The sequence below is a fragment of the Vigna radiata genome, chromosome 11, assembly GCF_000741045.1.
Source record: "Vigna radiata var. radiata cultivar VC1973A chromosome 11, Vradiata_ver6, whole genome shotgun sequence".
NCBI classification, from domain to species: domain Eukaryota; kingdom Viridiplantae; phylum Streptophyta; class Magnoliopsida; order Fabales; family Fabaceae; genus Vigna; species Vigna radiata.
This window is the reverse complement of record NC_028361.1, coordinates 5530025-5552384: the sequence shown is the minus strand read 5'-3', so window position 1 is coordinate 5552384 and position 22360 is coordinate 5530025. Positions and strand designations below refer to the sequence as shown.

General features: G+C 32.8%; 2 protein-coding genes, 1 long non-coding RNA gene and 1 other non-coding gene across 4 annotated transcripts; 1 reads left to right on the top strand and 3 right to left on the bottom strand.

Moving 5' to 3' along the window:
- Positions 1-219: 219 nt before the first annotated feature.
- Positions 220-7777, bottom strand: LOC106777799 (vam6/Vps39-like protein). Its single transcript, XM_014665557.2, has 12 exons — positions 7264-7777; positions 6970-7181; positions 6456-6587; positions 6235-6378; positions 5988-6100; positions 4584-5010; positions 3188-3511; positions 2411-2632; positions 1972-2214; positions 1353-1799; positions 1086-1184; positions 220-828 (listed from the first exon to the last, which is right to left on the bottom strand). The coding sequence occupies exons 1-12, from the start codon at positions 7664-7666 to the stop codon at positions 625-627; spliced, it is 2970 nt and encodes a 989-aa protein (XP_014521043.1). The 5' UTR covers positions 7667-7777; the 3' UTR covers positions 220-624.
- Positions 7778-11767: 3990 nt separating this feature from the next.
- TRNAI-UAU lies at positions 11768-11841 on the bottom strand. Its single transcript has one exon. It is a non-coding gene; the product is annotated as a tRNA-Ile (tRNA).
- Positions 11842-12702: 861 nt separating this feature from the next.
- Positions 12703-16442, top strand: LOC106776361 (protein AE7-like 1). The gene is made up of 5 exons (XM_014663795.2): positions 12703-12892; positions 13003-13108; positions 13191-13290; positions 15484-15529; positions 15898-16442. Exons 1-5 carry the CDS (start codon positions 12790-12792, stop codon positions 15996-15998), a joined length of 456 nt encoding a protein of 151 aa, XP_014519281.1. The 5' UTR covers positions 12703-12789; the 3' UTR covers positions 15999-16442.
- Positions 16443-20853: 4411 nt separating this feature from the next.
- On the bottom strand, positions 20854-22002 carry LOC111240576. Its single transcript, XR_002665998.1, has 2 exons — positions 21358-22002; positions 20854-21261 (listed from the first exon to the last, which is right to left on the bottom strand). It is a non-coding gene; the product is annotated as an uncharacterized LOC111240576 (long non-coding RNA).
- Between the last annotated feature and the right edge of the window lie 358 nt (positions 22003-22360).

Genomic DNA, 22360 nt, shown 5'->3' with positions numbered 1-22360 from the left:
AAAATTAAAATAAATTATTAATTTTCTGAAAAGCCTTAAACCAAAATTTTATAATTTATTAGGTATCAAATTTGAAAAAATAAAATATTGTCAAATACTCAAGAAAAATCTATTATAATCTTAAGCCGACAGTCCAATTTTACTTGAGGTGGGTTTTGCGATAGTTCTCGACTTTTTATACGACTACGATTACACTCCATCAATCCTTAGTGATAGCAGTTATTTTCAACGTATGTATATACGAGCTATCACCACATTGTTAATAGTAATAAATACTCAAATTTGAGTTTCACATTTTGGTGCGGACAATATAACACGTGAGGGAGGAAATCTACTCCCTTTCAATGCTCAAAATAACTCCTCTAACTCAATATTTACATTACAACTGAAGAAAAAAAGATAAGCATTCACCTACGCAATTTCACAATTTCTAGATCTCACGTTAGGATAGGAGGATCTTTAAAATATCAAATCTCACTTTTCACACACATTGACGGCAAAAAAAGGGTACTTTGAAGGGCAAATTATAGTGATCATCATAATCCACCAATCAGCAGGTTCCATGTGTAAAAAGCACACACTCAAACAACACAACCGGAGCACCAATTGATATAGACAGCAGTTTCATAATCGCTTCTTCAATTGAGACCCTTTTCCAACCACTTTCATATTTTGAGAATCTCTGAAACAGACAAAGTGCACGAGAGTGCTACCGTTTGGGTAGACAGCAAAAACACTAGTCCCTATTTTCTTATGGCACAGAGAGCACATGCTATCTCCAGTTATCTTCACTGCTGTTTTCCTCTGACTGTACAGTTCATCTTTCACCTGTATGAAACAAAGTAAATCATGCCACTTGCTATTAACAAAGCAGAAGTATCTGAATATGCAACAGAGTGTTGCTCATTTGCTCTGGTCCATATCTGAATAGACTACAGTACAATTACTAGAGGGTACGCGATAATGATGTTGTATAATAAATCCATCCAGAAGCAAAAAATTAGTAAGTCCCCGCCACAGCCTCCTATCCAACAAGTCCCCTTATAATATTAATAGATGAAATTTTATTCCTGGTATATGCTTACCTGAAGGTTCTCACTTTGTCTCAAGCTCTTGATCACCGAACAGTTTCGGTACATTTCACTTGATTTTTTCAAAAGGGGTCCAAGAAATGAGAGCAGGTCCTGCAGATTATAATATATTTCTTATACCAACCAGATTGAAGAAACTAATGAATGTTTGGCAAAATAAACCTCCCAAAAGAAAAAAAACAAGTAACAGCAAAATATAGATCAGTAAAACACTTTTGATGTGTGTTTCTCGACTATGGTGCACCAACAAGAAATGGATACCTGTAATTTTGTCTCTTTCGGTAGAAGTTTAAGGGCCTGAGCTCCATTTATTCTATCCCACCTGCGGCTCAACAAATCAAGGACCTCGTCAAGCATGATAGTAGTAGAACTACCCTCACTATATTCATCTGCATCACCATCACTCCTGCCACTGTCAGTGCTACTTAAACTAACTTTTGTGTCCTCTGCACCCTCTATTGCAGCAATTTTCTTAGACCCTCGAGCTCTACTTCTCATGGATGGCGTAGAAGTAAGCTTTGGAATGGTTTTATTCTGTGGGGATAATAGATTTGTAATTCTCTTTTCAAAACCTGCTGTGGTCCTTCGAGGATTCAAATAAATTTGCATAAGCACAAGGTATATGTTACTGGAATATTTTGCAGATGGCTGGCGCATAGACTCATAGACCCGATCACAATATGACAATGCTAGTTCTGGAGCATTGAGCTACAAACGAAAAATACACTCATTTACCGTAATATTCATTAGTTTAAAACAAGGATTTATATTACACACTCAATATGAAACAATGAACTGAAGTGCCTTAGGGATACCAAAAAATGAAATTATCTATGCATCTTCCCTTCAACAATGAATAAATGGTTTTTAATTGATATACCTTGTGAACATACAAAGATAATGCCAATTCATGTTGGTTCATTTTTCCCAACAATATCGCACGCTCTTCATATAAAGCATCTGGTGGAAGGCGTTTTAGCAAAGCCTCTGGATTGTATCCTGCAATGGTCTCCAAGGCAGACAATAATTTTTTTCTTGTTGGGGAATAATCTTTCTCATCCCATTTTTGTTGGGCACATAAACCAGCATGCCAATCGAGTACTTCAGAAAGATATATGTGTACCTACATTACAAAAAACTGTAAATAAATACAAAACTTTCTCATTTTTAATCATGAGCAAACCATGCTGACAATTAAGCAGCAGAAAAAGTAATGTTTTCCCACTTTTTGCAAGTGCTAGTTCCATGAAATCCTTGTCCACCCCCCTTTTTCCCAACCCAAAGAAAAAGGAGGAAAAAAACATGCAAGTCATTCTCACCATTTCATTCTGCAAATTGCCAGATACCGCATTCTCATTCATTGCAAGCATGAGCTCCAAGTACCTGGCTTGCATGGTTGGAGAATGCTTCTTCAAATATGAGCTCACCATATCTGCTGGAATGTTTCCAGAAAGAAAGAGCTCTATAGTTTGAGATGGGCAGCTTTCAAGAACAAGCATTGAGAACTCTAGTACAAGAATGGGGTCTGTCCCACAGAGCGGCTGCATCAGAAACCCACCAAATTAAAAAATAAGAACCAGAAGCATTTTTTTTTTTGTTAGGAGTTCTTTGGCAAACTTAAAATCCCTAAGTAATGGAGATTGAATACATTTCTAATTAAGTTGTGACTACAGAGTCAACATTTTCCAGCATAATTCCATGCAGAGGAAAATAACTAAATTAAGTCAATTAACCAATATATGAAACCTCTCAAACATGTGCCGTTACATATCAGTGCCACAGACCCAAAAAGTTCATATGTTTAATAACACAACGTGATCTGATATACACTATTAAAAAATGCAAAATAATAGTACTTTCATATAATCACCATTAATGCTAGAACCTAATGTTAATAGTACCCTCAATAAAACATCAACTTCAGTGGATTGAGGAGTCATTATCTCATAGAATCTCGTATTTATGACCCTATTGTTTTCTAAATCCAAAGTACCACCTATACCAGATAGTTTGAGGCAGGGAAAAGTTTAGACATCCCAACATTTTGAAAATTTAAAGGACAAAATTAATAAAATTTTAACCGAATAGAAAATTACCTTGAGATACTCTACAATATCCTCAGGCTTGAATCTTTGTGTAATTTTAGACTGGTTAGATTTTGACTCATCCACCAATTTGTGAAGAAGTTCAAGAGCCTCCCGATGCAATGAGTTGTGCTTGTAAAGTTCTAATAAAGCAACATTGTGATTGTCTTTTCGAAGTATTTCTTCACATATTTTCAAGTCACAGTAGTTAACACCTCTCAGTAACTCTAAAGCCACTGAAGGTTGTCCAGTTAGAAGCAATGCTTGGAGTAAAGCAGTATCCAATATTGAAGCCATCTCCCGAGCTCCAGAACTAACAGGCATACTACCACGCCCCTGAAACATAACAATAATTATAAAGTGAAAACCTCGGTAACAACAGAGTTAAAATTAATACTATTATTTAACTGTTCTATTATTTTAAAACAAATAAAGGACATCATGCATCCCACTGCTTCACCTTCAATTACGGGTGTCAACATGTGTTCACACCTTTGAGTCAACCCAACTTACTATGAGTTCAAACATAGTTGTGTTGGATACAATTTTTTTACATGTCGGTTAAAGTAAACCAAACTCACAAGTCAAATGGGTTCAAACCAAGTTGGAAGTGAGTTAACTTGTCGCCAACCAAACAACATGATAGGAAGTGGAAAGTATATGTGAGAAGAAAGTATGTAAGAAAATAGTTAGTTGGTTAGGAGGGGTTAGTCTTTCTAAAAGGAAGATTATATAGAGGTTGGAGTCCTTATGATTAGAGGGAGTTACTTGATGAAAAAGGTAAACACCTTGATTGTCCTGTTATAAATAGGTAAGTCCACTAGTCAATCCATTTTTTATTGGACTGAAAAAAATATATGAAACAAGTTCAGGGAACAAAACATGCTTGAAAGAAACCCACCTAACACGTGGTTGGTTGAGTTGGGTTACAAAATATTTTGCTCACCAAAAAGTTAGTCAAGTTGAATTAACTTGTGTGAGTTGGGTTGTCTCATTACCGTTGTTGGAAGTCCCATATCGACTAAAGATAAGACCAATTTAAAGTATATAAAGATGAAAACATCATCTTATAAACCAATTTTATGGGGTTGAGTTAGGTTTAAAATTCACTTCTTAATAACCATCAATCTTGAATGTGTGCATTAAGGGAAGGGGGTGTATCAAGTAAACAAATAAGTAATCTACTATGTTCTCACACATGATACACTATATTTAAATAAACATTAACATCATGCTCGCACGCAAAATAAACCTTTATATAGGCATGGCATAACACTCATCGAGTCGACTTCCCATTGAAAGGTATGGCTTGTAAATTTTACCCCAAAAATCATTGTCATCACACATTGCAAATGTATTCAATGCGCAAAAATCAGAAGATATAATAAAACTAGTTTATTTCTTTTACCTTGTTTGATTTCTTAAGCCTGTTGTAAGATGCAAAGTTATCCCCAACAGCATCTAAAACGACTTCCTCAGTTCCTTCAGCAGTGGCCTTCTCAATAAAACTATATCTCTTCTTCTGTAAGTATTTTATGAGAGCCATAAGCATATTATGGTTCATTTTCTTTGATTCAAGTGCTGCATTTTCATCAGATTCTAACATATGAGATGTTGATGAGGGCTCCATATCATCTGACACACCTGAAGAAGCTCTTGAGAGATATGAAGCATCCCCATAAATGTCCAACTTTTCTAGCTCGTGAACAATAGTTGTGGTTGGAAGAATAATGGATGGATACAGTGAAAGCACATGGGTTATATCTACTTGAGATTCCATAAAATGTTCCATAGCCTCTTCATAGCTCCCATTCTCAAAAAGATAGTGAGCATATCTGTAGCAACATAATAGAAACACATTTAACAGCCCTTTTGGATAAATATAAAGTAATGATTAATATGTTGAGCTGATGTAATTTCGGAAAACTACTAATATATATAAATGCATGAAAGGCAACATCCTCCTCCAAGAAAAAATTAACCATAAAATTAATGAAGGCTTCATTATACAACTCATAAGAGTTCAGTAACTGTCAACATGTATGCAGATATTCTGGGGCCAAAATATCACTGAAATGATTTTACACACCTATTCTTGCTTTTTAATTAGCAGTGTAAAGATTTTGATTATAACACAAATATTGTAAAAATTATTTTTATGAACCTAATAATACAACTACGTGCAATATCAAAATGGTTATGCCTAACATATAGTTTAGGATATATTTTCTAAAATACAGGAATTCCCAGTAGAATGTACAGACCACAATCTAATTGTATGATACACAATCCGAGATTTTCAAAAATTTTATATGTGCTTTACCCATCGGTGAAAGAAGAGGATATATTTCACTTCTACTGGGTGAAACAAATTAAACTCAGATACTATTAGGTTTATTAACATGATAACACGATCACTTAGTAACACTTCAATTAGCCACATCTGCTAATAAGCTTAATAAGCTCTTATACAAGGAACACTTAGTAACAAATAAAACAAGTAATAGACATTTCTGTTTTTGTTTACATTTGATATCTTGATCACATTGGTACAGACTCCAGGTAAACAAGCTAGACCATACCTCCTATGTGAGATTTATTTCAATCATAACTACTGAATCCTACAAGTTTCAAGGCATCTGGAAACTAATATGTAAGAATTTGGCATCAATACTAACTTAAACAGTCAGCTAATCGGTGCTTGATGCTCAGAGTTTGGATGGACATAAAATCAAAGGTATTAAACAAAATAGTGGCAATGTTTGGATTTTTTTTTTTTTTCAGAAGAAAGAATCTCGAAATGGCATTTAACCTTATATGAATTGAACCCTCCTTTGCAGCACGGAGACTTAAATCTTCAGGTGGAAGAAGTTTGCACAGTGACAAGGCCTCCTCAAAGTTGCCAGAAGCTGTTAATTGGACTATCTGCAATACAAAATTAAGTACAGAATTTTATAGTGTAGAGCAAAACCAAAATTCACTGCCTGCCATTTGCATTGGAATCCAGAAACAGGTGACAAATCAAAAAGCCGTCAATCATTCAACAACATTAGCAATACCTGGGCTCCAAGGGGAACAGGGAAGAGGCCATGAACTGAATTATCCAAAGCAAGTATCATGGAATCATTGCTCTGGCAAAGGTGACGAACATTTCGAAGAACAACTGTCTGTATCAAAGAATAAGGAGCTCGGAGAGATCGAATCTGTAAAACGAAACCACATCAATCCAAACCCACTTGACAAAAAAAGAACAATGAAATTGTTTCAGACAGACAATTACCTCCACAAATCTGGGCAGCAAAGCTATAGCATACGGCTTCTGAATCACAACTTCCAAAGGAGCCTCAGACCAGCAAATCCTACCTTCGGGAAGAAGCTTCCCATTTTGGTCCACAAAAACCCCAATGTTCTCCTAAAAAATACATCAACAAAACAAATGTCAAATTCTTCATCTAACCTAAGAAAACACGCAGTACGAAACACAAAAATTGAAACGAATATTATGTGTGTTTTTGGATAAGCGATGACGATATTGACTTTTGAAATAATAGTTATTTATGTTTGGATAATTTTGTTATAAAAGCAAGTTAGTGGTAAATTTCACCATAAATGATGCATCCAACATAGTCAGAATCAATTATGGACCCAACCAAAGTCAATTCCTCATCATGAAACCGAACATAAGAAAATTTACTAAACTCGTAATGGATAGTTCAATGTAATTTTGGATAATCCAACATAAAGCCAAACATACACCAATATATTGCGGAATGCACGTTAGAAAAGAACAATACCTTTCCAAGAAGGAGTTCTCCAGTGGGAAGAGAAACGACCAGAGGAGGCGCTAGTCTCCCCGAAGTGAATACCTCAGACAAAGTTCCATTCGAAGCATTCAGAATCACGTACTCTCTTCTAATTCCCAAACATATATTCTCGCCGCACCAACACATGGACTTCACCACATCCCCCACGCCATACTCTTTCACCTCCACAAATCCCCTGCCACCTGCGCGCGCTCACACTCTCAATTTCAATTAACCGCGACAACAATCGAGAAACGCAAGGGAAGGAAAATGAATCGGCGTTACCATCGTGTCTGAAGATGCAAACGCGCTTCTGCCTAGCGAAGCAGAGGAAGCCTCGGCGGTGGTCCCAGCAGAAGATGTTGGCGCCCTTGGCCTTGGTGATCACCGCGATGGTCTCGAAGGAAGGTAGTTTGTGGAAAGCGATAGATTCGGAGAGCGATATGAGGAGCTCTCGCGACTCCACCACCGCCATTGATAGCACGGGCTTCTTCGCAAACCCGACAAGGTTCCTCTCCAACGCGTAGGACTTGGACCCGTCGGAGGAGAATTCCGTTTCCGGCGCGAATATTCGGAGCGATCCATCGGAGCAACCTAATAGGAGCTTCGAACCGTAGGCTTCGACGGATTCGATCTTGGCAGGGCACTCAGGCACCAGCTCCACGCAATCGTACGCGCTGTGCACCATTTCCTCACTCCCTCTTCATTAACTCAATCACACCCTTTTCTTCTTTTTAGAACTTTACAAAGGAGAACAATTTCATACATTAATTACAACTAATCCCCTTTCATTTTTTAGAGACTTCATTCAGACCATAAATTGTGAAGAATTAGTGGAAATACGAATTTTAAACAAATAATTCTATCATTTGGATCAGATTAAATTATGAAGAAATAACTAAAAAACTAAACAAGTTTCACTTCAAAAAGATAAATTATTCGTTTAGTGGTTTGAAATAAGATCGAAATATTAGGGTCAGTGTAATTTCAAATCAATGGGTTTAAATTAAGTGCTCTTTTCCAAATACCTTTTCTTACATTATCAATTTGCAGTATGATGTTTAGTTAAATAACCCATTGTTCAGTATGTAAGAGAAAAATACATACATGAGTAGCAAAACTAGATAAATACATGAGTTATAATCGTTTTATTTCATATATATATATATATATATATATATATATATATATATATATATATATATATAAAAAAAAAAAAAAACAAAAAGAGATTTATATATATATATATATAAAAAAAAAAAAAAAACTTTTTGTATAAAAGTAAAATGTATACTTTTAGTTTTAAAACTTCTTTTTGTTTTTTTACCGCTTCATCAATTTCATGTCCCTAATTTAAATGTTTTAATTCTTTTTTATTTTAAAAGAGATAAATCGACATAATTTATATCATTATTACTAATTTAAAAAAAATACATGTATTGACTGTTTTTTAAAATAGGATGTCAAAGTAAAAGAGTTTAAAATAAAATAAAATTGAAATTTATTATCACCATATTTAAAAAATTATTAAACCCTTAATTTATAATGTTGTATTTTTTTTATATTCTTTTATATGAATTAACGAATAACAATATTATTTTTTAAGTTTCTGGCACATTTTTCTTAAATAGAATATATTATACTAAAATTCATCATATTTCGTTATTTAAGTCTCTATTTTACATTTTTTTTCTAATCTATTTTATTTGTTTTTCATGATATTTATTTAGTTTTTTAAATAATAAATTAAATATACCAACTCAATTTATTTCACTCGATCACAAACATTAGAACAAACTAACTCTCGAATGATAAATTGAATATTATTATACTCTGTAATACTAGTTTATTAAAAATGACCAAAAGAGAAAAAAATATCATAAACTAGTTGAAACAATCAAATTTAAGTAAAGATATATAAAAACTTAGTTTTAGTTTGAAATGTGTTTTACATGGCTAAATATATTTTGTAAACACTTCAAAAAGTATTCCAAACATTTTAAGCTTTAGGGGTACTGGTCTTTCGTTCTTCCGCGCTACCATGCCAAAGTTTTTCAATCTCTTTTGAAAGGGAAAGAGAAAAACATACCTTTGTGTTACACATTTGTTTTTCTTTTCAGCGAGAAGTGTTCTCAGAACATGAGTCTTCGACAACAATAACGATAGCAGGAAATAGAAAAATAGAAAATTGTGATGAAAAAAGGAAATAGAAAAACCTACGATTGAGAAAGAAAACAGAAAAACTGAAATAATAGTTAATTGTACTCAAAATGAAAGAGTTCAGTATCAACTGTTAATGAATATAATTAGTTTTTAGTAAAAGTAATTTAAATTCTTTAAGTTTAAAACAATACAGATAAATTATAATTTAAGTTTCTTAACTTAACTCTGCCCAACCCTAGTTTTAATTTATTTCAACAAATGCATATGTTAAATGCAACCTAAGTCCATTGTTCAACTCTCCATGTATATATAAAATCAATGTCATCAACACTTTGATAGACTCGTAATACACTTTCTTTTCCTCTCATTTACATTTTTATGAATAATCTTTCTTGTAATGATCTCTCATAGTAATTGTAATACTCAAATATTTTTTACCTTATTATTTTATTATTATTTTGAGGCTTAAACCCTCCCTTAGTCTTAATATTTGTGTGAAAATCTCAGTTCGGTCCTCAAGTTTTGAATTGTCTCAATTGGGTCATAATTTTTATAAAAATACACACATTTTACCCCAACCGTTAACTGATCTCAAATGACGTTAAGTTTAGCTGACGTGGTATGCTGACGTGTTGGCTTAATCCCTTATTGGTCCTCGTATTTGTGTGAAAATCTCANTTCGGTCCTCAAGTTTTGAANTGTCTCAATTGGGTCATAATTTTTNTAAAAATNCACACATTTTACCCCAANCGTTAACTGATCTCAAANGGCGTTAAGTTTAGCTGACGTGGTAGCCAGAGGACATGCCGACGTGTATTATTTAATTATATGAATTATTTTTTAAAATAAGCAGTGTTTTACGTGGCACAATGTCTATTATTTAGTTTATTTGAATTAGGGATTTTATTAATCTCTTTGAGAATCAAGGATTTTATACAGATTATCTCGTCGGCTCAAAAAATAAAGTCACCAGAAAACTCGCGTAACCAGTGCAATCAGTCTCACATCCTTTTCTGCAAATGAACCAACTTGGTAACCTATAGGTTCATCACCAGCCTTTAAGCTATTTATTCCACTGATAGCAGAAGATAACTGTTGCATAGTGAGATCAGTTAGCGATTGAGGTAAAATGTGTGCATTTTTACAAAAATTATGACCCAATTGAGACAGTTCAAAACTTGAGGACCGAACTGAGATTTTCACACAAATACGAGAACCAAGAAGGGATTAAGCCAACACGTCAGCATACCACGTCAGCTAAACTTAACGCCGTTTGAGATCAGTTAACGGTTGGGGTAAAATGTGTGTATTTTTACAAAAATTATAACCTGAGAGAGTTCAAAACTTGAGGACCGAACTGAGATTTTCACACAAATATTAAGACTAAAAGAGGGTTTAAGCCTTGTTTTGACTTGTTGCATTTTTGTTTTCATTCTTTTATTGTTATTTGATTGAGTCAATCAAAATTAACTCATTATTATTTGTCTTATAAGCTTTTAAAGTTCATTAGTTTATGCGAACAAATAATATAGTTTATTATTTTTCGAACTAACACGTCTTTAAAATATTCAAATATTTCAGCTAGGACATTAGCAAGTAACAAAGTCTTATTTATATCAGAGTTTCACTTTAATGTCTTAATATTATCCAAAAATTTGTTAAAAGTAATCCACTACCCAACCAACGTTCTTGATGATGTCATCTTAAGTGAATACAAATGTTGCTTTAATACAATAACTAGAGTTTCATCAATGTTGTCGTAACAATCATCTTCTTTACTATTTCGATACGTGTCTTATCTCTAACCCAAAATTTTTATTTTACGTTTTTTACTTTATTGATAACATCTCGCTTATTTAATATGCAAATCCTAATATATTTGCTTTACTTTTTATTACATCAACATTTTTTTTATCAAGATAGTTTCCATATTAGTTTACAAAGTGATTTGACTTTAAAGATTTTCAATTCTGAGCTTACTTATTATGTTTTAATTCTCGATTTTCTTTACTCTCTCCACATACAACAATAATTATTGAACTTAAAAAATAAATAAAAATAAGCTATATATACATATATAATAGTGACAATATGTATAAAATCAATGACTAAATATTTTAAGTTGTTCGTCTCACACAAACATTTTTGTTTAATTTACAAAACCATATATTTTTGCTGTTATACGATTTAGACGCATGTGTAACTCCTCGTTCGTGTTTTAGGTTATGTTAAAACATTTCAGTTTAATAAACAATATCAAATTAAATAATTATATGCTTTTTGGTGGTGAGCTAACACGGAAAATAACAGAGATGTAAATAATGAAAAATTTTCATTGAATAAAAACAAAATAAACAAATAATGTTTGTTTAAAATTAACTTTCTTATGATTTGTATTTTAATATTCATTTCTCTTATTTTTCTCTTTACAAGGAAAAAAACTTATATGAAATGTATAAATCTAGTCATGCACTGTTATGTATAAAGCGTACTTAATTTGTATACCAATTATTTCAAAACTAAAATTAATTAATTAGCAGTAAATATTATTTTATTGATATAAGGTAACAGCAAATATAAAATAAATTAAAGACTACAAAGACAAAAAATCAAACAAAGAATAGTATGGTCCCGGCGGGGCTCGAACCCGCGACCTTCGGCTCATAAGACCAACGCTCTAACCAACTGAGCTACGGGACCTTGATGAATGATTTGAACAGTTAAAGTATATAACGATATGTATCACAGAAGTCTAAATCTAGACAAAAACACCTTCTCATTTTTAGAACCTTCCAAAATGACCACATGCACACAGGATATCGAATAAAATGCTCGCTAACATAAAAGTATATATAATTTTTTCATCAACTTATTTTAAATTGTTATTTTAATCCTTAACTAGTTTTTTAAATATTATTTTCCTATATACTTTGTGGGTTTAAAGAAACATTAATCTTCTTTGTCTTTAATATCAAATAAGGAATAAAAAATGATTTTCTTTTTCTTATTCTCTTATTTCTTTTCTTCGCTTTTATTTTCCTCAACCAAAAGAAAGTTGCAATTATTTTAGATTTAATCATTTATCTAGTTTATACAGTTATAAACATTTTATATTTAAAAAATGTTGATTTTAAAATTTACATATAATATTTTAATTCTTTACTTTTAATGCAATTTAGTTTTTATCATCTAATATAATAAGGATTAATATATATAACATGTTTCTTAGTTAAAAATAGATCAGTTAGAACATTAGTCTATAGCTAATAAAACAGAAGTTTTTTTTGTCTGTTGTGGAATACGAAAAGGATTCAAAGGATGAATAAGAAAACAAAAAACAATGACATAAAGAGAAATAAACAAAAATGAGTATTGAAAATACATAAAGTTAAATTTGATGTAGTCAAATAGAAATGAAAAAAATAAGAGAAAAGTATACCTATATTGATAAGTATATAAAAAAATAAACTGAAATATTTATTTAATAAATAAAAATATTAGTATATTTTAGATTTCTGAGATATTTAATATATAAAATAGAGGAACTATAGCAGGTGCGTGGTTTAAGAAGAAAAAGAAAGAAAACAGAGGAAGAAATGGTTGGTGAGTTTTGCGCGTGGGAGTGAGAGTGACAGTGGAAAGAAAAGGATGACGTTGGGTCTGATCAATGCAAACCCCGTGGTTCACGCCAAGAAGGAGCGAATCGCTCGTTCCGAAGATCCTCACGCCGTTGATCCTCTCGATATTTATGATATCCTTTTTTGTTTTCTACGCTTTCATTTCCGAATTTAGCTTCACTAATTTTTCTGATGGCTTCAACTTGATGCTAAACTCTTGAGATCCTTGACTTCGCTTTGACAAATTTCGTGAGGGATATTCGGGATCCCGAACATCCTTATTCCTTAGAACAGCTCAGTGTTCTCTCCGAGGAATCAATCACCGTCGATGACAAATTAGGCCGAATTCTGTGAGTTTCAAATTCATCCTCTTCTCTTTCTAGGATTTATTAAATTATTGGTTTTGCTCACTTTTCAATTATCTTTGCTTAGGATAACTTTTACGCCGACCGTTCAGCACTGTAGCATGGCCACGGTTATTGGTCTCTGCCTGAGAGTGAAACTGAAGCACTATTTTCCTCCTCATTACAAAGTTTGTTCCCTGCTATTCATTTTCGCTTCTGCATGTTTTTGCTTTTCTCAATTATTGATCTATACTGTTATGAGGTGTCTTGATTGTGGGTTGCATATCCTGCTTTCTGTTTTTGTTTATTTTTGAAGCTTAAGAGCTTGCTGGGAATTGATAACGTGTAAAGTGTGAATAAAACGAGAGAAGAAACTGGAAAATAAATGGAGCGAATAGGTTTTTGTTGGCTTAAACTTCCTGTCATCTGGGATTTAAAGCTAATGCATTCACGCAATCAATTAAAACAGTTGGGTGAAGATGATTAAGTCGTAGTTTCTAAATCAAACTTATAATTATGTGCCCAAGGATTTGAACCATGCAGGCAGTATGTCTATTTTGAAATGCATTCAGTCAAGCGAACCACTGGATGAAAATCGGACGACTCATATTTAATCCTTAAATATGCATCCGAGATTTAACTCCGTGAATGTTTCGCATCTGAATCGGGTTCAATATAGTACCTATGCAGATTTGTGAATTGTGATTGGTTTGGTTTGATAGATAAAGGTGAAGTGTCTTTTATTCCTATGCAAATTTCCTTGAAAAAGTGTTCTATTTCTTTTTTCCTTTCAATTGAGTATGTTAAGATATTCGGTCCATCAAAATATAAAGAAGGTATTTTTATTTGCCTTTTCCTTTGTATATAAATTATGGGACCAGGGTCCATTTCTATTATGCATATTGGGAAGAATTTGATTCCAGAAGAACCAGAGTGGTTATGAATCTTGGGCATGGAACAACGAAGATAGTCATTGAGTGCAGTGGATTCTAGCTTATTAAATGGGGTTGGATATACTGAACAGCATTTGAGTTTGAAGTAGCGGCTGCAATAGCGGACAGAAATGCAGAAAATCATGGCTGGAACAGGCAGGTTCTATAAGAATCACCTGCAGAAATCCTATCTTAACCATGAAATAGCATTGTCTAGGGGAGTGGATTTGGGCTTTTACCCTCCTTTTAGTCAGAACTGGGACTTTAGAACTGGGACTTTACTTTCTCAGTCACTTGTGTGCGCTCTGTTATATATTAGCACCTACTGATCTTTATGAGAAATACTCACACTTTTCCGGCATCTCCTAGCATGGCCAGCTGTGACAATTTGTTATCCCCAATCTCTGCTTTCCATAGTTTCTGTTTATCCCTGAAACCAGGGTTTTAAATAGTGCACTACATAAGCATAGAGAGCTGTAGCAGCCATATCAGATGAGATAGCTGTGCCATGTGTTGATTCCGAAAAAAGCTTTATGAACAGAGAAGTTAAGACTTTTTTGGAGTGGTGGGGCTAAGTTTGGGATTTAAATTTCAAAAAATTGAAATTTACAGCTATGATTTCAAGAAGGGCTTGATTTAGAAGATGACGATGATTGATGCTTCCTAAAACTTGTATTTGACTTTGGTGTTATTTACTTGTGGGCTTTGCTTAAGCTCTTATGACTTTTATTGTTAATTATGAGTCTATTTGGATAAATTTCACTACATATACTTTTAGAAAAAGCTAATATGAGAAAGCTTTTTATAAGTTAGTTTGTGCAAAGTTAATTTTTAGTTTGCATACAGATCTTATCCTTTTCTCTCTCCTGAAAATGTTCATAGAGAAATTTATACAACCAGTCTCTCTTATTAAGACTTGAATTTTGAGTAATTTTATGATTTTGGAGAATTTATATATATAGTATGTATTATATAAACCAGACAGAAAATTTCATAATAGCTACTATCTTGCTATCCTGCAATAGCACTTTTGAGGCTGGCTGCCACATGCCACTATTTCATAACACTTCCCGAGACCTCTGCGCCATTTTCCGCCAAACCTGTTTGCAGTGAAGTGTGACCTTTTACTGCCATGATTTGTTCTGTCCCTTGTTATCTGTTATTCCCTCTAAAACAGGTCTATCTTCTCCCTGTCGTGTGCTAACTTCTAAGTTTTGTTTTACCCTCGATTTTTTTGTTCTTATTGATAAGAACATCAATCATCCCACTATGGTGCGAGTATTTGGGATTGGCATTTATGGTTGGTGGTTTGTTAATTCCCCTTGCTCCTTCAGGCTCTTTCTTTGAATGTTGATTGTAGTTCTAATGCTGAAAATTCATTTCCATTCTGATTAGATTGTCTCCTGTCTGATAATATCCCATCCATTATTCTAATTTTTCTTTTTGCAGGTGGACATCAAGGTTTCTCCTGGATCTCATGCTGATGAAGAATCAGGTGAGGTTTAAACCTGTGGCAAAATTTGACATGATTTAGTCGTGTTCATATCTTGTAGATTTGATAGACATCAAATACGGGGTGAGGAATTTATTAGATAGGAGGATCTATTTAATGTCTATTAAGAGAGAATTTGAACATGACTAGTCCTGTAAATGAGATGATCCATTCCTAACATTAAGCCTTTTCCTCTCTTTTCTTCAACTTTTTAACCTTCTCATTTAAGCCTTTTCCTCTCTCTCCGAAACTACTTTGCCCGTCAACTTCATGACACTTTTACTTTACCCCCTGTACCTCACTGAGAAACAACAGTTTCCTTTGGATTCCTTTCTTCCTACAACATGATTCTTGAAATCTTCTTCTTGCAGTCAACAAGCAGTTAAATGATAAAGAAAGAGTTGCTGCTGCCTTGGAGAATCCCAACCTCCGCCAGCTTGTGGATGAGTGCCTCTACTCAAATGAACTGTGAGCAACGAGACATAATACATCAATAACTATTGTACAGGGCATTTACCGCTTATGATGCTATAACAAGTAGTCCATATGTATGGAAATTAGTTGGACGGTGTTTACCTTTCGAGAAGCTTTATCTCTTCGACTCCCAACTTCTTCACATTGGATGTAGCATGCGATAATGTATGTAAATCAAGTTAGGCATCATCATGTCATACCTTTGTACCTTCCACTACAGAATGTGCCGAAATGGTCTTTTTATGGGTTGACCCGGTCCTTACCACTCATAGTTCATGCCATGACGTTTAATTTGTTTTGGTGGAAAGTAAGCATTATATCTTTTGTCTGACAAATGATAATTATATTTACAGATATACGTCGCATCGTGTTTAATTATTTTTAATTGAGTTGGCCGCCTTGTTTTGCTGTCTCTTGCTATTTAATGCCAATGCTTCTCGAAGTGCTGTTTGTCTTGTAAACATTCTGGTACCACAACCAATGATTTCCTATGTCACATACGATTGGCATATCTGGTCAATGCGGTTTGGTCTGCTACGGAAAAATGGATTTTATTTTTCGTGAAGTGAGGTTGCTCCATGACAGGTAAGGCACATCCATTATTTACGATAAGGGCACGTTTAGAAACACATTAATATCCAGTAAACATGGGCTAATAAATTTCGTAGCTTTTGAGGATATCATGTTATCGATTGTGGATGCGTGAACCCGATTTTTTCTTCATACTCCTCTTAGCCTCTTACAACTTAGCTCTTGATACCAATCTTATCGTCAATCATAACACATCACAGGATGTAATGTACTCGATCACTTTGAGGTTACTTTGGTAATTGGAACATTGTGAAATTTGACTTGGAATATCAGTGGTGGCGAAGTTACCAAACAAAACGTGTAAATAAAATCTTAAACGCATCATATTTGTAATTTTTTACTGAACAAATGTTCAATCAGAATAAGCTACTATTTTTTAGATTATAATTGCACTTTTAAGATAAAAAACGTAATTTTTCTCAATTCTTGAGACCAAGACTTAAGTCTTAACCTCCATGATCCAGTCTAACATTTCATTCTCCTTTTGATTGATTGACTTTTCCTTTCGCCAACTCCGCAACTCAATGTTTGATTTTGATGATTGAATTCAACCAGCCGGAAAAAGTCAAAGCCAACAATTTAAGCAAAACAGTGCATTGATCAAAGCGATATACCTCCAAATGTATTAATGTATTACTATATTTAATGTTTTGCAAACACTAACGTCACATCAATCAATGAATCAACCCATCACGCATGGTGGGGATTGGGACGCATCAATTGAATAATATCCTTCCAAAAAACTGACCCTTCCTCTCCTTTTCAGACGAAAGAATCTCCAACCAAATAAATGAAGACATCTCCCAACCCAACTAATCATCCCACCATTTCCCAGGTACCATAATTCCAGGAACTCAACAAATTCTGGAACCAAAAAAAAAACAGACCAGAATTTGAGGTTGATGGAGTTCAGCAGAAGTTTCAGGTTGTCAAAGTCACACCGCATACCGTTTTCATCAGAATATGTAACATCGGAATGTGGCTACGAGAGACTCTCTCAGTCGATGAGGCTAAGTGGTGAATACGATTTCAGTGAAAAGTACAAGAAAAACAAAAGGGGTGCGGGGCTTCTTGGTAAAGTTTTCTCCTTTGCGAGAATTTCATCTCCCCACGAAGAGCCTAATAAGATGGCGGAGAGGGTGGTAAAGAAGGAGAAGAAACGCTCTTCCTGGCTTCCCGATCCAGATAAACGCTGGCCAATTCAGGGGTGGTGATGTCTTTTCTTTCTTTCTTTCTGCTTTCTGTGTTTCAGGGATTTGTAATCAACTCTTCTCTGTTGTTTCATATTTACTTTGGGGATTCTTCTTTGATTTTGTGTGTCTGTTCGTCTTGTACATGTTAATAGTTTCCAGAGTGATTATAACAGAGAAATTACTGAAGGAATATATGCTATGTTTTCTGGGAAATTACTTTACTCATCTAAGATTCCAGTTGTTTTGATCAACTTGTTAAATTACTCTCTCATCCGATGAACAAGATTACTAAACAGAAAATTCTGAAGTGGGTAATTTTAACTCTTACGATTGCATTTAAAATATTTAATTTCTGTCCAAATATTTTATATTTAAATATATTGAAATAAATATTTATAGATTTGAATATAAAATCAAGACAGGCTATCGTCTAAGTAATTCATAATTATTAGTTACGTAGACATATTTTTTAATTATATTTGAAATATAAAATAAGTATTTCTGAAATTAAAAATACTAAAAAGGTTCGTTTTAAATATGAAGACCAAAAATAAACTTATTCCAAATCTCAAAAACTAAAAGAAAATGTATAAATTTTATTTTTTTTTGCGAGAAAGTCCCTATGTTCTATAAATAGTATGTTCTGAATTTAAACATGCATGGTAAAAACTTATTAATAATATGATTTATTTTTGAACAAAAATGTAAAAGATTGATATAAAAAAATTGAGAACGCTTAAAATAACTTTACACGAGTTATTTATTTATTTTATTTTAAGTGTAAAAGATTAAAAAAATAGTAATTAACCACTATAGTCTTTTAAAGCGGTTTATTGTGCAGTATTTGGTATTAAAATGTTAAATAAGATTCTAAAATATAAATAAATTCCTGAACTAAATTTTTATTATCAATTTATTCTCTAAATATATTCTCGTCACATTTTTTTTTTAATTTTGAATTGACATGATATTTAAAAAAAAAAAACTTTTTTTTCTTCATTTTAGAAATTAATGTAAGAATACCGTATCAATTTAAAGATCAAAGTGACATTTTTTTCTTCAAAAAAACTAAGACCTCTCTCATTTTAGTCTTTATATTCCTTCCTTTTGTCTTTATTTTCAGCTTATCTAAGAGAAAGTTACTTATCAAAGTTTTTATTGATGTTAAACAACACAATATAACATTTATAATAACAATCTATTATTGAATTTATCCAAATAATTCAATTAGGATTATTGACACTTTTTTTTTAAATGTTCAATTTTTCAACCTAATTCCATCTTGACTTAAATTGATCTATCTGACACTTTTGTTTATATTTTTCTCTAATGTTTATTTATTGGTTGAGTTGAGAGTAATTTAGTGTTTTACACTTATGGAATGAATGAAACATTATATCCTTAGAACACTATAAGTAATTGATTTGATGGATGATTTAACACATAAATGGAGAGAGTCTTTAGGTATTTTTTGAATTATTGTGGATTGTGAGTTTTTTTGCTAACTTTTTTTGTTAAATTCTCTATACATTATGAATCATAGGGTGAGATTCTGCGTTATCATATTTGCATTTAATCCTACTCAAAACCTCATCTGCTTATGTTTTATTATTTAAGTTAACCTATTTGTTAAGATCTATGGAGGTATTTTTTAAATTCTAAACCCTAATACAATATCACAATACTAAAATGTTACATTTAGATTTGTGTGGTTTATTAGTTGTCCACAAATGACCAAGAAATTTGATATGATCAAGGATGTCAATGGGAAAAAAGAGACAATGAAACTAGCTGATAAAAGAAGTGACTTGTGGTTTGTTTAGAACCGAGATGTGAATCATCATATGGAGTTGATTTTTTTGGTTGAGAAGGTAAATTAATTGTATTGTTGTTTTGTTTGGTGAAAAGTGCACAAGTTTGTATATTTTAATTATTTTGGATATTGTTATTGTGTCAGGGTGATATGATACCTAGAATGGTGAAGAAGGAAGATTTGGATATCTGGAAGGATAAGTTGGTTGAGGAGGATACCTATGTAATGCATAATTTCAAAATCTCGTGTCCTCGGGTGGTGATTGTACTATATCATCCTTTTAAATCAAATAGATGTCAAGTCAATTTTTGCACTCAGACAAAAGAAGATTAAGCCTTTTTCGTGTTTGGTATAGTGTTTTGAGTTGTCAGTTTAAGCTTAGTATCTCCTTTATTGTAATTATTCTTTGCCTTGGAGTTCTTTTAGATGAACATTGTTTGTGATTCTTGTTCTTATTACAATCTAGTAACTTGAATCTTCATTTTAAGTGCCACATTCATGATCTTATGTTACAATTTAATAACTTATATATTTGAATGTCACGTTCATGGTCTTAAAAGAAATGAATGTAAGTTCAAATAGGAAGATTAGGAATTAAGGCATGTACATCGTTAAGCTATAAAAGATATGGGTAACTATGATAATTGCATGGCATTCCGTGTTTTGGAAATGAACTTCCCTCTAAGCTCTTATAATCTTGTAGGCTCCATTTTAAACCTGTCAACGTTGGTTGAGTTGTTCGCGTTGTTCTCCCAAGTTTGGTTCTATTTGCAACACTTCACGTTGTTTGTTGGGATAACATGTTGTTGTTGGGCATGCAAGACCTCAAGCTCAATATTCTATTTTCGTTGGTCGTCGTGCTATTGTTTTGTTGGATTTACATCTATATTGATGTAACATGGTCACCATAGTTATGCGTGGTGACAATGAGAATGTGAGGTTGAGGAAGAGTTTTACTTAGGTTTCACAGTGAGTGCCAATGTTCTTACCTAGGATCTTGAGTGTGGACTTACAAACAGATAGCTTGATCCTAACGGTAGTTTCGATTGTTGAAAGTTTCACATCGACTAGAGATAAGGCCAAATTATAATATATAAGTGAGGTGCAAACTTCACCTTACAAGCTGGTCTTGTGAGGTTGAATTAGACCTTAAAACTCACCTTTTAACATGGTATCAGAGTCTATCCTAGGTTTGGACTACTTTATAATAAAGAGGCTTAAAAACCCTTATTAAACCATACTTTTTAATGAACTTATTGAACCCAATAGAAAAACGTCCTTTTATGCTCATAAAATTAGCATACACACTAAGCTCTGGCTGCACATACGTCTGAGCTTCATACCCTCTTCCCACAAATTGTATCACTTACATTAACATCTTCAATTAACAATTACCACCTTTGCTAATTTATACCAAAATCAATAGATACAGTACAAATATACATATAAAAAAAAAGCAATTCATTTATAAAAAAACCCAAAAACTCCGTAAACAAAGGCTCTTTGAATCCTACTGTTGGACAATAGTATAATGTGTTGTGTGTCTCTGCATAAACGAAAAATGAGCTAATCATTAAAACAAATGGCTAATGAGCACTGGTTCTCATGCATATACAAAGTTGGAACCGAAACAGTTTCGTGATTGTCAGGTGTCAAATTTGTTCCTGCATAAAGAAGGCCAAGATTTTTGTTTTGGGTCTATTTCATCTAATTTAATTTTTCCAACGAATTAAAATCTAATAGATCAGTTTTTGACTAACCAGATCATCTGTTTCCCACACACTGAACCTGCAGCTTTGAATATTAGAGTTTGCATCAAAATCATCGGTCATGAACTTGCCCGTTGGGCTTACTTCAGAAAAGGTGAAAGCAGCACAAGTCAAGTTCAAAGAGAATGAGCAAAAATGAAAGCAAATGAACTTTTATTTTCCAATAAACCATTCAGAAAATCAAATATAGTATTATCAGTGGATTCAACCCCTTCCCAAGTGCTCCAATGATGTATTTGAAACATTCACACATTCCTAAAAGAAAGTATGCATAAGATATCAATTGAACTGAGAAGATTTACGTCAACATTGTTATCATTCAGACTTTGCTTTCGCCCTGGGAATTACATTTACATTTCACTCAACACTCACATACTGAAACAAATCGTTATCAAAGCCTTTCATGAACAAATCAAATTAAAGGAAAATCAACGAAATCAAAATAGAAAGATAAATTGATGTAATCAAACCTAAATCTGATAAGAGATTAAATGCATGTAGACAAGATACAAACAGAGGAGTACCAATGAACGGGACAGAGCAGAGTTTTGAAATTCTGTAATAACTTTCACTAATTAATTTTCTACAAAAATAAAAATATTATTGTAAACACATTTAAATACATTATTTTCTGCAAAGAATGTGTACGAGATGCTTAATAAAATTATATTTTTTATTAAATGAAAAATGACTTAACATGATACTAAATTCTAATTATAATATTTTCTTAATAATTTAAAGAAAAGTTGTTATAAAATAAATAACTTTCTTTAAAACAGATTTTTTTATATAGAAATTAATAAATATAATTACAAGTTTTTAGATTAAGAAATAATGGTGTTTCTTAAATTTTTTTTTTCAATTCTTCAAATATATAACTAAATGACCCTGTGTTTTTTAATCAACATTATTAGTTAAACATATAACTGAAATTCATTAAAATATAATATAACCAGATAAATAATACACTCCCCTATTAAAGAGCCAAATTATT